The 18,809-nt window shown below is 33.3% G+C and overlaps 1 protein-coding gene across 49 annotated transcripts in view; it reads right to left on the bottom strand.

Moving 5' to 3' along the window:
• Positions 1-18,809, bottom strand: part of RIMS1 (regulating synaptic membrane exocytosis 1) — a 262,195-nt gene that overhangs the window by 35,788 nt on the left and 207,598 nt on the right. For 35 of the 49 annotated variants that reach the window (XM_039346675.1, XM_039346686.1, XM_039346652.1 and 32 more), the window contains 2 exons: positions 17,534-17,643; positions 12,960-12,989 (listed from right to left, as the gene is read on the bottom strand). In XM_039346675.1, the coding sequence (XP_039202609.1) occupies positions 12,960-12,989; positions 17,534-17,643 (140 nt within the window). The remainder of the gene's footprint in view (positions 1-12,959; positions 12,990-17,533; positions 17,644-18,809) is intronic. The other 14 variants (XM_039346689.1, XM_039346688.1, XM_039346691.1 and 11 more) reach the window with 1 other exon arrangement.

Below are 18,809 nucleotides of genomic sequence, written 5' to 3' on the forward strand. Positions count from 1 at the left end.
TAGACTATGCAACTAGGAAACTAGGAAACCAATTATCTGATATAATCTAATTTTTGTAAAGTTCCAACAATGAAATGTTTATCCATGTTATTCCATAAAATTAAAGACTCAAAATTTAACCCAAAATAGATTCGTCATCTCAAAACCATAGTGACACAGCAATAAGATAAGGTGCCTTTTTTATTAGAAATGTCTGAAAGGGAACATTAATGCCTACCTGCCTCAAAATAGAAGAAAATGAGGAGTCCCCAAAAGCTAGGTTTTCTGAGGCTTCCAGGAAAACAGCACATTTGTAGTTTGGACTGAAAACTTTTACCACTTTATCCTTAAAAAACAAATAAAGTGTGTGTGTGTGTGTGTGTGTGTGTGTGTGCGCGCACACACACACACACAAAGAGCCTCAAATGATAGTTGAGAACTAATACTTGTATATTAAAATACTCAGCATATGATTTCATTTTTCAAATTTTTGATGATCTTTACTGACAAGAGATTTTAGTATCCAAACAAGTGTCGTATTATTTGATTTAAACATAGGGATAAGTATTACTTCATAGAACAGGCTAAGCATTGTACAAATAAGAATTTTACATTGTGAGCATTCTTCTTGCCTCTTCCAGATCATCAGGCATCATGCTATGATTAAGGGTAATAGAACTTCTAGTAGCATCTACTTCATTTCTAGTATGTTTATCTTAGTTATATTATCTTATATACAAAATGCAGAAAACCAATTATCATGGCCAATCGGTTCTATTTGCATATAAAAAAAGCACACATATAATGAAAGCCCTAATTTTCATCTATGTGTTTGACTGGCATTTTACCAGAAAGGATTCCATCTTAAATCAACATTAATGTTCAGTCCAGATTATAATAAAGAAATAAGTGAAGGAATTAAGATTTGGAAGGCATACACTTGGAAGATATATGAGAGAATATTTGATTGCAAAAGTTTGTAACTCAAAAAAATTAAATCAAAGAAAATTGGACCCTTGGAGATGCTAAGGGAAATGAAGATGGAAATAAACTAGGAGATAAAGAAGCTGCGATTTTACAGATTGGTCTTAGTAAGGACATTAGAAACATGAACCTGTGGCAATGGACGGTTGATCCCAAGGAGCACAGAAAAAGGAAACTAGGAAAGATATTAAAAACTAAGGAACTGTTGACAAATTCATGAACACACATGAGAAGAGAGAGAAGCAGTAGTTACCTTGGAGCTGTGGTTAGGAAAAAGAAGACCAAAAAAAAAAAAAAAAAAACCTGGCCTAGAAAGGGCAGTTTAAGGAGAAACAAGATATATGAAACACAATTTTAAATCGAGACAGAAAGACTACTCACAAAGAAGCAAAAGATGAGAGGGAGAAGACACAAGGCTTTTCCCTCCAACAGCATTTAGCCTACATGAAATTCCATTCCTTGCACGAAACAAGGGAAGAAGGGCAGGTTCTTGCAAAGTATTAAGGAGTATTACTTGGCAAACTAGCTTGATGCTGACAGAAAGAGAGAGAGAGATCCATCAGGCAGATCCATCAGACCCACTAAGAAGGATCAAGGCTTGAAGACTCAAAAGGACAATCAGCCAGGCTAAGATGGAGATCCAAACCAGGAGAAGGATCTTGCAGCCAAACACAACATAGTGAGGAAGGGCTCCTACACAAGCTTTTTGCAGGGCTTCCGCGTGAGGGTCTATGGTGGACTAAACATTCCTGATGAAGAGAGGGGTGGCATTGCAGCAGAAATGGATAGCTAAATGGTGATTTCTGGCCAGCATAGTCTTTCTGGACAAAGAGAATTGTGGGATCACCCTCTTGTACTCTAGACAGCTATTGCTCATAAGAAGACTGCAGGGATTGAGGTTTTTCTAGTCAATATGTGAGTTGACTGCTGGGAATCAAAAGATTTCAATCAAACTCACAGCCTAAATGCTGCCTATATGGACACAAGGTTCACAGGGGCCTTACTTTCTTAAAACACTTTTGGATGTAATCAAATAAACAGATTTTCTGAGTGGCAGGACAAGAGAAACCCACTTGGTGAGTCAACCTTCTTTCTGGATTAGAAGGGGAAAAAAGGGGTTTCAAAGATCTACAAAACTTTTGGCAATACGCTTAAGAAGGATTGGATGAAATTGATACTGAAATTACAAGTGGAATAACATGGCTATGCAAAATGTGTTTCATTAACATTATTCCTGTATAAAAGACAAGACATTTCTCTGGAGAAAACAAATGAATATCTGAAGAAACAAAATTTACAGAGGATTACAGACAAAGAGAAACAGATTACGAATGGACCTATAACAATAAAGGAAGTATGCAAAGTTATAAAAAGTATTAAATCAGGAAAGGAAAGGAGCCCAGACCAGATGGATTACCATGTTCTTATTATAAATGTTTTGAGGATGAACTTCTATAAACTTTACAAAATATGATGAATTCTGCTTTATAGGGAGAAGGATGTCAGAACTGGAAACTGGCCAATATAGCATTAATAACTGTTTTTAAAAGTATATTTGGTTTGTGTTAAGTATGTGCTCTGTTTTTTAAAATACTTTAGTCCATTAGACAGCTCAATTTGTATTGTGTATGATGAGAAAGAAAAAACTGCTGGCATTTTATACTCAATCATCATTCATTAAAACAACAAGAATTGTATTAATTTAAGATTGGTAAAAGAGAACATTATGGGAAAAAGAGGAAATAAAGTAAAGTTATTATGTGGATTATAGATTATAGAAACCAACTGTTAGTGAATGTTTCTTAAATGTAAATCCAGACAACACACTGTTTACCGAATATTAAGGTGATTATGTTAAAAAATTAATAAAACATATTTTTTAAAAAAAACTGCTGGCATTGAGTAAGCATCTCTCTGCAAGACAAAAGGAGATTCACTAATAGCTTAGTGGTATTTAAAGTTATTCCCATAGTTCTGTGATACTTGTTTATCTCTATGTTTGCTTTTTAAAAGCAACTAATAAATCCGTTCTTCCTGTTCATGATATTTTTTTACAGCATGCTAAAGGAGGAGGGAGAAATTGCTGCTTAGAAATTTCCCCTCTGGCTAAAGACTTGTTATCAGGGTTATTCAAGGTGAACTGCAAGAACCCAGAGAGATCCCTACATGGGAAATCTTAGAAGGAAACAGCTCCTCAAATGTTCTGCGTTAAAACAGAAGCTATATATACAAGTGGCAAGTATGCTGCTATTGACTACAAGAAAAAAATGTCAAAGAACTCTAGTTCTACCTTGAAAGATGGGAACAGAATGGGTAACAGGGGATTTGATATTTTAAAAACATTGTGTGCGTCTTCTTTTCATCAAAGAAACCTATGGATAGACAAAAGATTTGTGGTACAATTTATTCAAAGTATTTGGCACTTGCTCCTTGATATCATTTTGTGACTGGAACTAATGTATTATGTTGCTGATGAGTTATGGAAAATTTAAGGCTTGCATATGGTATTTCTACTCATAATGTAACTATTAAAATATAACTCCATAGGCAAGATCCAAAAATAAAAGATATCAATTAAAAAAGAGACTTATTTGTAAAGATCTGCTAAGAGATTGGAAGACATATTCAATACTTGTATTATTCATTCCATGTATTCTTTTTGATGAATTGTTAGTTTTGTGCCCAGAAGCTTTAACAGAAATAATTACTGTTTATCCTATTATGATAGAATCCTATTCTATCTCATTACTCTTGCCTTTTTTTGCTTTCTTCCTTGTCCCTAGTCTTATTCCCATTCCTACTGTTACTTCAGTTCAATTAAATAATTCCCTTCTGTTATTGATGGTACACATATTTTTCTTCCTGATAATGTAGCTTTATTGCTTCATGCATTGATCTTGGGTCTTTTGAACAGAAAGACAGAAAAATAAAACATTCCAGGAACAATTTCCAGTTTATACCATAACACCCACATACACACCCAAAAGACTAGCTTTCCCAAGCTGAAACTACTTAAACTAATTATGGAATAATCTGCAAGGCTTTGTTACCCAATATTGCTTCAGCAATTCAATTGTGAAAGCAATTTTTAAATTATTAGTTTAAAGCTTTTATAACTTTTCCAAAACAAATATTTAGAGGTGGTGAAAATGGCCTCAGCATTTTTAACATGTGAGGCCAACTGTAGCAGAAGAGGAGCATCCAAAGGAATACGCTTTGATTAGTTTAAGTGAAGACTTTCTTAGTCTTGCTAAAAATGTGCATGATTAAGAGAATAAAGAGGACAGTACTCTGAAATGCCTTGGAATATTCTGCATAGCCAATGAAAAGCAATTCCTTTGTCTCAGGATTGGTAACATTATGGTCAATACTAATTCTTGAGAATGACAATAAATGTTAAATATAGACAGTTGCTCAAATAAAGAACTGTTCTACAGTTAATAGTTACATTAGAGTAGACTGAAAGACAGGTTTAAGATTCATACATGGCTAGAAAAGATGACTAAAATACAGATAGAATTTAAGCCAGAACTGTTTTTGTTAGGAATATTAGGATCCAATTCTGGAAAATAGAATATGTATTGACAGCTGCGAGAATGGCATTTGCTCAATATTGGAAAAATGAAAATATACCATTTGATGAGATTATAATTAGAAAAATCTTAGAATGTGCAGAAATGGATAGATTAATCTTAGAAATTAAAGAGAAAGAAGACTCAATCTATTTTAAAATATGGGAAAATTTTTATCAATAGTTAGCAAAACGAACTAGCGAGAAATGGTGATGAAACTTAGTAAGATGAAGGATATTTACTGATTAATTGATAGTCTTTATAGCCACTGTTATTTTTATCAATTATAACTATTTACTATCATACTAATTATTGTTATTGAATATTTGTATCTGGACAATAGTCTGCTTGCTAAAGTGTGGAAATGTTATTGGGGTAATCCCACTGTTGTACCTACCCTTATCCCAACCCCATCCCCAAACCTTACCCTGAATCCCAATACCTATGTTGACCCTATCCCTCCCCTACCCTTATAAAATTTAATAAAATATTGTTAAAAAGACAGATATGATAATAGCTACTTTTTATTATATTAATTATAAATAACTTTTCCTTATAGGAAGAAAAAACAGATAAAATATTGAAGTCTTTAGTATAAAATATGTCCTGGAAAATAAAGTTCAAAGTAATTAAAAAGAGAAATGATACTACTTACTTTAAAAGCTGTCTATATATGAAGGCGTATGGAGATTCTTGTGATAATTTGTAAGAAAAAGCATTTAGTGAGATTTTTAATCTATTCATCTCTCAGAGACTCCAAGATATAATTTATTGTTAGTTGCTGAGGGGACTGCAAATGATCGATTGACTGTATGACAGAAGTTCCGTTATAGGAGCATCATAAATTCTGCAGGATAGAAGTGCCATTTCTCCAACTATCTTTCAGCCATACCTTCCCTTTCATCATTCATAATAAAAAAAATATTGGGAGTACAATTGGTCCACTCTTAGTCTTAGCAACATAGAAAGTCAATGTGAGTTGATTACGAGATCTTAACTTTCTAAATATTAAAACTTGATAGTCGTTTTTGAATTTTTACCCTATAGGTCTTAGATGGATCTTTCACGTATTGTTAACTTATTGGTCAAGAGGCATTTGCACAATCCAATGATTCTGAGCAATGTGGTTTGGAATATACATTCCCCAAAGATTTGTCCATGACAGGCAGGTCTTAGATGAGAGATAAGATCAAATATGAAACATTGGAAAAAGAAATAGGAACCCTCTCTATTAGTCTATCCAACCCCCCCCCCCCTTAAATGGACATTAACAACAAGCCAGCATGATTTTGGAAGAGGAGGATTCCAGCAAGCTACCAGGAAGAAAGAGAGAGCAAATATGAGTAGAACTGGTGCTTATTAGGTAGCTGTATGCTGATGTGTTCAGACACCAAAGGAAAAAATTAAATGTTGCAAAGATATGCAAAGTGCAGAGTCACTTAATTGTGAGATGGGTGTTAGATAGATAGATAGATAGATAGATAGATAGATAGATAGATAGATAGATAGATAGATAGACAGACAGACACTGTAGATACCGTGTTTCCCTGAAAATAAGACCAGCTGTTGTTGGGGTTTTTTGCCTCCCAAGTCTTATTTTAGGGGGATGTCTTTTATACTCACCTCCAGCACCAATAGCCCCGTGCAGCTGGTCGACTTTTTCTGGCCGAAGGAACGGCTTCATTCTGCAGCTGCATTCCAGCCTGCATTTTGCATTCCAGCCTGCATTTTGCATTTCAGCCTGCATTTTGCAGTCAGGTCTTTCTGGAAGGCCTATGCAGCCGAGTGCCGAGCTATGGATTCAATCCATAGCTCGGTTCTCAGCTGAAGTGGCCTTCTGGAAAGGCCTGTGACTGCAAAATGCAAGCCTGGCGGCAGAAGAGGCCACAGAAGAAGAAATAGGCTGGCAATGAGAGGCCTGGTTGCAAGGTAAGTGGGTGCTGGACGCGTTGAACAACTACGCACCCCCCCATCTCCATCCTAGCTTGATTTTTAGGTGTGTGCCTCGCCCCAAAACTAGGACTTATTTTTGCGATAGGGCTTATATTAGGCCTACCTCCAAAATCAAGCTAGAGCTTATTTTTGGGATAGGCCTTACTTTTGGGGAAACTAGATAGATAGATAGATAGACAGACAGACAGACAGACAGATAGCATCTGAAATGGCATAACTATAAACCAAGACAATACTGATGTTGCCAGAGCACAAATGTCATGACTGAACAAAGATATTCTGAGAATTAGCAATAGAATGGATTGATTTGCATCAAACATCAGATCTTCACAGAAAATGCTCAGATACAACTCCCAAATGATAGAATTATCTCAATTTGGGTATAAAATCCGCTACTGGTTTACATACTTACAATTGATAGAAAGATTCAAACTGGATAAAAAGAGTTATAGGTTTGACTTTGCTAAAAATAAACTGGAAATTTTACTGTGTGATAGTGATGAACATATTATTGCTAAGGTCTATGAAATGTTATTTAAATTGAATTTGGAAAATGAACATGTAAAAACATTGTCTGATTCAGTGGGTAAGGAACTTTGGATATAATGTGATGCTTGAACAATGGGAGAATATGTGGATGAAAGGTTTAAAATTTACACTAAACTATAATTTAAAAGAAAATTTCTGTAAGATGATGTACCACTGGTATTTGATACCAGAAAAGTTCTCCAGAATGTATAAAGGTATTTCAAATGAATGTTGGAAATGTAAATGTAAAGAAGGGACTTTTTACCATTTATGGTGGACATGTGATAAACCAAAGACATATTGGAGTGAGATTCATATTTTAATACAGAAAGTTCTTAAAGAGAATATATAGATAAAACCAGAAACTTTTCTTTTGGGCTTAATGGAAAAAGACTTGGAAAATTTTTTGGAACTCTGATTATATGTATGTTGATGGCAACAAAACTACTCTATGCACAAAAATGGAATGACATTTCGATTCCCACCATGCATAAATGGCTACAAAGCTGATGGAGTTAGCAGAGATGGCTAAATGGATCATTTTGATTAAAGAAAACAATATAAGTACTTTTGTTTCTACTTGGAAACCACTTCTGGACTTTGTGCTTGAGATGGAAAAAACGAAATTTTGATTTTGGGTTTTACTGTAGATTGATTTGCTGTTTTAGAAATGGCTGGTCTATAGTATTATGGAAGAGTAACAAGTTGAGGTTCAATGTTAATGCCTTATTCTACTGCAACAGAGGGAGTTTTTTTCTTCCCCCCTCTCTTCCCCCCTTCTCTCATTCCCTTCCCCTCCCCCTTGTTTCACATTACTTGCTTTTGTATTTTTGTATTTCATATTATAAGCTAATAAAACATAAAAAAATATTTTAAAAATTTTGGGTCTAAAATCTAATTTCAATCAACATTATGATCATTTAAATCCGTGTTCCAACTACGATTGCCGAAAAAATGGAAGCTGAACACTTCTATTGTGAACTGTAGTATCTTGTCAACATGCCAACCCATTCCCCAAAAATTCCAGCCAGAAGTCTTACAAGTTATGGAAGGTTTGATTGATACAGTTGTACATAAAATAACTTAAAATTTGGTATTGGTGCATAAAATCAAGCAGGATATATATTAATAGAATTCTGCAAAGAAAATTCAAATTTTATAGCAAGTATCTTCCAACAATCTAAAAGGTGATATTACATGCACATAGACATCACTGAATGGACTACACTGAAACTGAATTGACTATATACTATGCAAAAAATATAGAGAAGTTCTATTCAGTCAACAAAAATAACACCTGATGCTCCATTTGATAAATAGAGTGCCTGAAGAACTCTGAACTGAAATATATGACACATTAAATATGAAGCAAGCAAAAATATCCCCAAAGGCAAAAAGTAAAAGAAAGCAAAGTTGACTGTATACAGGTAGACCTTGAGTTACAACCATTCATTTAGTGACTGTTTGAAGTTACAACAGCCTTGAAAAAAGTGACTTATGATCATTTTTCACATTTATATCCATTGCAGCATCCCTGTGGTTACATGAACACTTGGCAATTGGCTTCTGTGACGGTTGCAGTGCCCACGGTCATGTGATCACCTGTGACTATAACTTTGTTGCTTGTATCTTACAATTTATATTGTTTTTTTGTATGATTTATGTTGTTTGCTTGGTTAGTACTCTATGACTATCACTAAGTCTGGTATCCTATGTTTTATGATGAAGTGTTGTATTTATGATTTATGATGAATATATTTTTATGTTGTTTATGATCATGATTATCACTATTACTTGTATGTACACTGAGAGCTTATGCACCAGACACAAATTCCTTGTGTGTCCAAACACACTTAGCCAGTACAGAGTTCTATTCTATTGAATTCTATTTTGTGACCTTCTGACAAGCAAATCTCACAGGGAAGCCAGATTCACTTAACAACTGTGTTACTAACTTAACAACTGCAGTGATTCACTGAACAACAGTGGCAAGAAAGATCGTAAAATAAGTTAAAATTCGCTTAATAACTGTCTCTCTTATCAACAGAAATTGTGGTCGTTAAGTCAAGGACTACCTGTACTGATATATTAAAAATAGCTGAAGAAAGATGGAAAGCAAACAGAGACAAATAAAACTTTGTCTAACCAAGTTCCAAAGAAGAGTCAATAAATTAGATCTAAACAAGCAGTGCAATTGAAGATAACAATGTAAAGGATAAGAACTTTATTAATAAAATTACAGAAATCAAGAGAAACTTTTATGCAACAATAAGTATTACAAAGAAAAAGAAGGCAAAGATCTAACGGAGAAAAAGAGGCATAAAAAACTACCATGACTATAGGAAAGACCCCAAAATCTGTACACATGCAAACGTTTGAACACTAAACCAAAATCAGGCATTATGAACTGTAAAATTAAATGCTGGAAGCAACAAAGATGTAATTGACGAAAATCATGCCGATTTGTTTAAAATCCTATGCAATTACACAGTTAAAAGTGTAGCTTATGGTTTGCATGCAGGAAAGGACTAGAGAAGGTCAATTTATTTTCCACTGTTAAAAAGTGGCAGTTCTAAAGTATGTTTAAACAGTTGCAAATTAACAAGATGATGCTCCAGTACAAATGTACATATTGGATTTAGAAAAGTCAGGACCATCCAATGTCATTTTGGTAACATTTGATGGACAATAGAAAATACAGTACATGAAAGTTTTGGTAGATATCTTTTTTATTGTTTTATTGATTATAGCAAGATTTTGATTGACTAGGTATTAAGAAATAGATCCCAACAAGCAGAACTTTAAAAAAAATGGGTGTATTAAATAAGCCACTTCGTCTGCCTACAGAAGAATTGATAATGATGACCATGAAGCAACATTAGAAAAGAACAATTAAATGGTTTAGAATTGGGAAAAGAGTGATGGACCATATACCATCATTTTATGTCTTTAATTAATGAGCAAAATATCTTATCAGAAATGCTGAATTTGAAAAAATAGAAATCAAAATTGTTGGAACAAACATTAACAACCCCAGATATGATAATATGACTTCGATGTTTGGAAGCTAAGAGGACTTAAGATATCTCTTGTTGAAAATGAAAATTAGTGTAAAATTAATCTTTATTTTCCCAGGCTTAATAATACACAGGGGTGGTGACTGTAACTCTCAAATTAAGAAGTACTTGCTGTTTGGGGGAAAACCTGAAACAGAATTAGATAAAATACTGGACTGCAAAGCTATCAGAGTTCAAGACCATGGCAATAATATATTGCAATGAAAGCTGAACCATTAGAAAGATTAAACAAGAAAAATCTATGGCTTTTAATTGTAGTGCTGGCAAAAATTGCTGGGAATATTTTGGATCAAAAGAAAAACAAATCATTCAATATTAGATTAAATAAACTAGACCTTTTTATTGGAAACACTAATAATGAAGCTAAAGTTAATTTTGGTCACCTGGTTCAAAAGCAAAAGTTTCTGTAGGATGGGGGGGTCAAACTGCCGGCCCATGGGCTGGATGCGTAATGGCAAAACCGCCCACCCCATTGCCGGAAATGGAAAAAAAGTTGCGATACATCACAACACGTCATGTGATGTTGCGAGTTTGACACCCCTGCTGTAGGAGATCCTGATGGTTGGAAAAGCCAAAGGCAAATGAAAAAGAGATGGGCACAAAACATGGCAGCTAGATGCGATCACTGATTACAAGCACAAGCTTTTAAAGACTCAAACAAGTAATTCTAGTAAAAATATGATTATTTGGTCATAATTATAAGTAACTTAAGAACATATTTGAGAGGAAAGAGAAGATGTCTATGCCATTAAATTGGTCTGTAAATTTTGACTATGTTGGGGGTGGGGGGTTAAGCACATTACTTGTAATTATTCCAAAAGGAATCAGTTATGCTGCCAAACATAATCTTCCATTATATTTCTGCTCCAACTTTTTAGTTGTTTTCATCATACTATATTCTAGAATAGACAGCAAGGAAGTGGCAGAAATGCACTCTTCTACTAATATCTGTGGGAAAGCCATTCAAATCATGTGAATCTAGTGCTTGAAGGTGCTAAACAAGGCTTACCTAGAGAAGTAGATGCATGTCTTTTGGTTTCTTCTGGCAATTGTGGGCTAGCAGCCTACATGAGATCCCAGTCAATAGTCCTCAAAGAATGGGCTAGAAAGCGAAAAGAAGGTCTTGCTCTATATAGAGTCAGCCACCTTCTGTTGAAGCAGAAGATGAATATGAAATTGCAGGAAAGAATACTTTCTGTAAATTATTCTTTTTTTCCTGAATAGGGAATACATCCATGTATATTGGAGCAGTAACTTTCCAAAATCAAGTTTCATAGGCAATAATGGAGCTGCAATATTGATAGCTGAAATTTAAGGTACAGCATTAAGTGTGGGAGGGTTTTTATCAGGATCATAACACAAAAGAAAGATACATATTACTCTTTCCTTTCAAGTTGTAAACCTGATAAAAATCGTCCCTGATATCAAATACTGATGGTTTGGGGGGAAAGGATCCCACTGGAACCAGAAAAAAAATCAGTTTTTTGTTACATAATGTTAGAAATCTGGTTCATGAAGTTTCAAACAAGGTTTTCCTTTTCTTTCCTTTCCTTTCCTTTCGTTTCAAAATCTTTATTTTAACAAATTTTACAGAATCTTAAAGAAATAGAAAAAGTATACAATTTTAAAAAAATAGAAATATATATATATGAAAAACTACACAATATCTATCTATCCAAGTTAACAAAAATAAATCTCTACCCCACATCCTTGAACTCTTGGATATTATCCATCTTTGATTAACAAATCTATTCCTTGCTGACATTTCTAATAACTCATAGTATAATCTTTATGCGTCATAATTATGAAATTATTTGATCTGTTTATCCAGATTATAATTTATACTGCTTCCAAATTGTTTGCAATAGCTCTGGAGCTTTGATTTGTCTTTTTTGAGTGATCCTATTACCGCAGGCAGTGGTGAAATCATCTGAGACACAATAGGCTAAGCCTGAGCAAGAGATATTTCATAACAAATCCAGAGCTGCATCTTTTATGGCATCCCAAGTGACACAAGGAATATGTATTTATTAGCCTTCCATCATCCATACTCTTCCAAATGTGATCGGATGAAAAGGTTAAAATTCTATAATAGCACGAGCTTCAGCTAAGAATTCTAGGAATTGCAATCTCACCATAAGCGGAAGCCATTTGAGGAGACTAATGCTTCTATATCATCACAATAAGTCTAGCTATCCTTCCTTTTTATAAATCGCTAATCACAGTTAATCTTATTATTTGTTAAATTGGGAATCCTATTTGTGTGTGTTTGATATTTACAATAAACATAGGCCACATCTAACATACATGTTCTATAGGGAATATTAAAAAGAGCATATAGGTATATCCAGCTGTATAAAATTTGATAATTCATTTTAAATATCTTTTTTACATGTTCTATTCAGTAGGATGGGGATAGAACAGAATTATGGACCCAGAATAAAAACCCTTCATATGTTTTTTATTATGTGCATTAAACACACACTGAAAGCTTATGATGCAGGTTTTTAAGCTAAAATAACAATAAAAATAAAGCCTAATTTTCAGGAAAAAAAAGGAAAAAAATAGTGTGCCTAGAATTTATACATTCTAGGCACTTTATGTTGTAGTCTACTGAATTAAGGGCTACAATTATCCAAACTGTAGAACGTTGGGTAACAGCACTCTATTTCCATGCTCTGCCCCTTAGTAAGTAAGTTGCCCTATTGATGAACCACTAAACTGTGGGTAACAGGTCCTCTGTAGTCTTAGCTTAATGCAATGATTTAACTGAATATAACCTACAGAAATGGATTAATATGAAATTAGTGCAGAATAAAGATAACACAGCATGAGTAATGTTAGTAAAATTGACATGGATATTTACCTTTGGATGATGAACTATAAGTCTCTTGTTCTTCAATGAATAAAATGCACGGAATGATGGGAATAAAAAAAGAAATCAGCAATTTAAAGTTAGACAAAATGGTGTTATATATGAGAATGAAAAACACTACAGGCTCTGTTGCAACATGCAGAAAATTAATGTGGGGAAACAGATGAAAATAAATCATGACAAGTTATAAATTCTGAGGTTGATACAAAGGTAAACATGCTCAAGCTCACTGAAATTAATTGTCTTCAGTATTTTTAATGATGAATCATGGTCTGGAATATGAATTTTACAAGTTCTGAAGTTTAAATATCATTGAAAAGCTGCATTTGATGTGATGAGCCCATAAGAATTGCTGTTTCAAATGTTTATGAATGTGACTCTGTCCATTTTTTCCACATCATTTATCATTTAAGACTTTCACACATTAAAATAAAAACAAAATGCAGTATTATCATACAATACACAGGTATTTCCTTTAATCCGTTCAGATAAGAATGCAACCCATTGTACTTTAATTAGACCTGCATTGCTTTCAAGTGATGGTGTTAGAAATAACACTCAGATGAACAAAACGAAAAAAAAGTTTCTATTGCAAAAACGGAATGGCAAAATCACACACATAACCAATAATGTGTGTACATTGACAAATTTAAAGAACTGATAGCTATTAATTTATGACTTTTCAATGAGCTATTATCACATAATATTTTCCCATCAATTTTAACATATTTTAATAAGAAACTGACTTTCCCTATGGAGTCACAATTTACTACTTAAAGATGTATTGTGTCTGAGTAAAATCAAGTATGCTTTCTTTAATACAAAATATTCCAATGGATGCTGGTATAATTTTTATGCAAAATTTAAGAGGCAATTTAAACAAAAGTATAATAAGCCAATCTAATATATACTATCAAACACTGATATCGTACTAATCGTAACATAATGTCAAATACTGCAGAATCAAACATTGTCCTAAGCTCCTAGGCACTGGCAATCTTACCTAGGTAGTTAATGAGAGATCAACAAGCAAAGCTCAGAGAGCACTAAAGAGTCCATATTGTCTTAAGTATATAACAATTCTAAGTTTTGTATTTTGCTTTTGAACCTGATTAAACTATTCTTAAGTATAAATGATCAGAATATCATAAAAATGTACATATACATGAAACTGTAGCGTAAAATATACACAGATAGAACGGCACATGCTCACACTCAAAATATGTCTTTTTGGTAATCAATTGTCTAATAGGTGATGGACATTCTTTATTAAATCAAACAACAACATTCAATTCTGAAAAATGAAAAAAACATGATATTACTGGCCTCATAAAAATGATTTGATGATTTATATACATTTGCAAATCAAGACATATTAATGCTTTTTAAAAAAGATGTACTGTCTATTGGAACCCATGAACATCGCTCAAGCCTTTGTGACATGCATTTTTTACAGATGCTGCAATTAAGCAAGGTGTATTAAGTAAATGTTCAGGCATAAGAAATAATACAGTTCCCTCATCAGCACATTTTCACTTGGAAGTTCAGAAATAAAAATGAAAAGCTTATTAAGACCCAGCCTTAACATTACTTAGTAAAAAAAAAAAAACCTGCATTTTCAGAAAAAAAATCTATTCTAAATCCTGCAAAGACCTAATGTTTGCAGATCTGAAATGACACAGTATATGACAGTCCTAATTCTTCCCTTGCTGGCACATGATCTTCTGCAACATTTGTTCTTTTTTTGACAGAACAAAACTATCTGCTTCAATGAAAACTGTCAATTCATGCATGATGAACATGTTTTAATTTTTTAATAGAAAAGACTGCATTACATCAAATGTTATGATAACGTATTATCCACACTGAGGAACTGAAAATTCAGTGTGTGTGTGTGTGTGTGTGTGTGTGTGTGTGTATAAAATTAAATACCGTCATTTTAGAGAAAAGTGGTGTGCTTGAAATGCTATGATAAGACATTGGCTGTCATCCAAACATGATACTGACAACCCTAATCCAATAAAATTAATGAACTGGCATATATATCACAATTATAGTCACCATTAATCAACAGATTCACAATAATCAGGGAATCAATAAAAGCAAATCACATAATCTGTATTTTTGTAATTGCATATTTTCATTGGACCTATTTCTCTGTAATCAGCTCTATGTTGTATCCTCTGTATTTTTTTTGTTTCTCATTATTTTTGTAAGCATTTTTTAAACACTTGATATTATTTCCTAGAATACAGAAATATCTCAATATGCTGCAGGCAAATAAGGTCAGATGCTACAAGAATAATTTGCTAAATTCTTCTACAATTTCAATGTTTTGCAAGAAAAGTATGCATTATCATTTATGAATTAACATACTGTACATTTCTTATGTTACGATCAAGTTCTCTTCCTTCTGGTGCATGTTCCATATACTCCATACTACAAAAATGGCTGATCTGTTTTGATTCATCCCATTTGTAAAAATAGCAGACATTTCAAATGATAGAAATTAATTTCTGTTGAATGTTAGAGTTAACTAGTTAGAAGGAGGTGATAAGCTGCCTGGGAAAGCCAAGGGAAATCATCAAAACAATTTAAAAACGAAAATTAGAATATTTCAGGCATGTGATGCAACACCCAGAAAAATACAGCATACTCCATTTAATCCTCCAGGGAAAGAATGAAGGCAAACAATGTCCAGGCAGAAGAAGAACACCATGGATTCAAAATCTAACTCAGCAGCACTTTTTTGTGCGGCTGCTGATAAAAACAAGATCGCCAACATGATCGCCAACGTCCGATAACGGATATGGCACAAGTAGAAGAAGTTAGAAGTTAGTTCTGTTCCAAGAAGTAATCTCTCTGTAAAATAGCCAAAGTCACACTATTGTCCGCTTTACATTTGCAACTGGACAAAAATATTATACGACAGAATTTAGACAAAATTCTCAAGTCAAAACATTGTTCAAGCCATCCAAGGTACACATTTTAAAACTGCATTTTTTTACTATATTTAAAGTGACAGCATTGAAGAAGGCTGCAAAAAAAAAAAAAAAAAGGGAAATGTACTAGACCGATATGAGGACTCACCCTGAATGCCAGCTATGCAGATATGGCACACTTTAATATAATAAACTGATTAGTGCTTTCAGAAACTAACCAGAAAAAAATCTAGATTCACATTAAATTTTTACCATCGTGATGAATAACAAGTGAGCCCTGAGAACAAGTGAAATTAAATGTACTGAAATGTAAGAGCAATCAAGTTGGATGCCTTTTTTTCTATTTTATTGAAATTGGTCAAATTTTTCACTCTTAATAGTTTGAGATTGATTTCCAACCAACAAAATCCTGTAAGCATAAATTTGATGACACAATGTTTGTAATGAGAAATTGCATGGACAATTGCCACTTAGGAAATGTTTCTTCACAATATGAATTATTTAACACATAGTATGTATGTATGATCTTATACTAAGAAAAAATTATATATGAATACCAACAAAAAAAAATCCCCTTTCCTCCTAGAAAAATAGGGGTGGTGGTGGTGGAAATTAGCACACTTTCATATTTTCATACTCTAAAGAAGCACAAGTGGGTGCACAGTATTGATAAAACTATACAGTTTATTTAAAAAAAGAGATCTTAAACAATAACAATACAAATTAAAGGCACATGTATAATATATACCAAAATCATAAAATAAAATGACAAATAGGAAATAACTTATTGATCTGATGCATATTGTATTTGATAATTCTTCAGTGAGGTCTCCAATTTGTTTTTCATTAGGAAATTCAACTCACATATTATAAATATCGGCAAAATATGAATATCTAAATATTATTATTTTCTAAAAAGATGTGGGATACTAACATAATATACAGAAGGAAAAATCTAAAAGTTGTTATTTTTCAGTTATAAAACACAATGTAAAAAATATAAATTGTATGAATGCATTGTATATGATTTCTAATTCAAATCTAACAGTTGTGATTTTCACAAGAAAGTTACATAACTTTGAAATGCAGTAATTATGTTGTTTTACATAGGACAGAGTGGACTAGTGGACAACACTCTTTAGAAATTTCAGCAGCCAATCTTCTAAAATACAGTTCCCTTACATTCCTTTGTGTTTCACCCAGTAATACATTTTACCGGTATTTTCATTGGATTTTGACATGCTCAGAAAGGGATTTCATTAGTCTTGTTCACATTCCTGTCACCAAATTGCCATCAATTAGCTTCAGCTAACAAAACAAAGTAAAATTCAAGACATGTCAATAAATAGAATGAGGATCTCCAAACATCTTGGGGATAAAATAAACAATAAATAATCACACAAATAATTGATATGTATCTGCACAAATAAAACATCAGCCTTTTTTAATCACCCGTACAATTCACAATACATGTTTTAATATTGTCCTACCCTATCAGTGGAAACCAATAAAAACCTGAATAATCTATTAAGCAAGATCCAAGATGTTTTGAAAAACAAGAGGAGAAAGGAAGAGGAAAACAGAACTAAGATTTTCAAACTATAAACTGGTTTTTTTTGATACCTTGCTCTATACTGCCACTCCTGATGGGAACTTGTGGAAGCTGTCTCCCCTTACGGCTGAAGGACATATCTGCTGGAGATGACTGCATAGGACCTCCTGGTTGGCGCATTCTGCAGGAAAAAAATTAACATTAAATAGGGTGGTGTCACACACAACCAAATCAATGAGATATTACAAATACAAAAAAATGTTAAAATGTCAAAAAGAAAATATACACAAACTATCTTACTATTTATGTTCTTAATATGAGAGGTCTATTGGTTTAGGTACCAGGCTAAACAGCAGGAAACCGTGAGTTCAAGTGCCAGCTTAGCCATGAAAGCCAGCTGGGAGACTTTGGTCAGCCCAACCCACCTCACAGGTTTGCTGTTGTGAGGAAAATAGGAAGAGGAAGGTATATTGGATATGCATGCTGTTTTGTGAATCTGTAAAACTATCAGTAAAAAGCTAAGCATTTGACAATTTTGTGGAATTAATAATATTATTATATACGTAGGTCAACTCTTTTATAAACAGAATGTTAGAACATGTTCACACATCATCAAGTGAGAAATCTCTGAGAATATGATTCCAGGATATTCTTTCAGCTGGTATTTATACCATCTCATTTCTACATTTCCTCTTTTGAAATCATTGCTTTATTAAAATCATGGACATAATTACCGTAATATTGCAATTCTCAGTGTGGTATCATTAGGAAACTGCAATAGCCCATATCATTTAAAAGATAACAGAAAGTATTACAGAGAAATTACAAAAAAATAAAATGACCGTTTAAATAGAGATCTATAATCAAAAACTATCATTGCTTCTTCTGATACATGAATGAAAACGACCTTCCCAAGATCCAAGATCATTCCTGACAGATAATGCACTCTTTTCTCTCAGTGTGATAGTCCTACTCTTGTAAGAAACACAGAATTTTGCAGATTTCTCTCTGCCTCTGGAATGAGGGAAATGCATAATACAAGAACATATCCTTCATCGAATTATCAGGGTTTTGCACTGAAGTATTGCAACATTGTGAAAATTTTCATATGAATCCACTGTGCATCAGAATGATGGGAAGACAAAACACAACCAGATTTTAATTAGTAATCCCTTTGTATAATATAAATAATTCAATGAATGGAAGGATGTAAGAAAACATTAGATATCACGGAGGTAGTGGTTCACATCTGTGAGGCAGAAACAAATCTTGTGCAGTATATTTAATAGCAACCTAATCAAAAATAGAGAAGTTGGAGGCACTTCCAACAAGCACTGTGTCCTACTG

Source organism: Crotalus tigris, unplaced genomic scaffold (assembly GCF_016545835.1).
Source record: "Crotalus tigris isolate CLP2741 ecotype Arizona unplaced genomic scaffold, ASM1654583v1 scf7180000018016.4438896, whole genome shotgun sequence".
Lineage (NCBI taxonomy): Eukaryota > Metazoa > Chordata > Lepidosauria > Squamata > Viperidae > Crotalus > Crotalus tigris.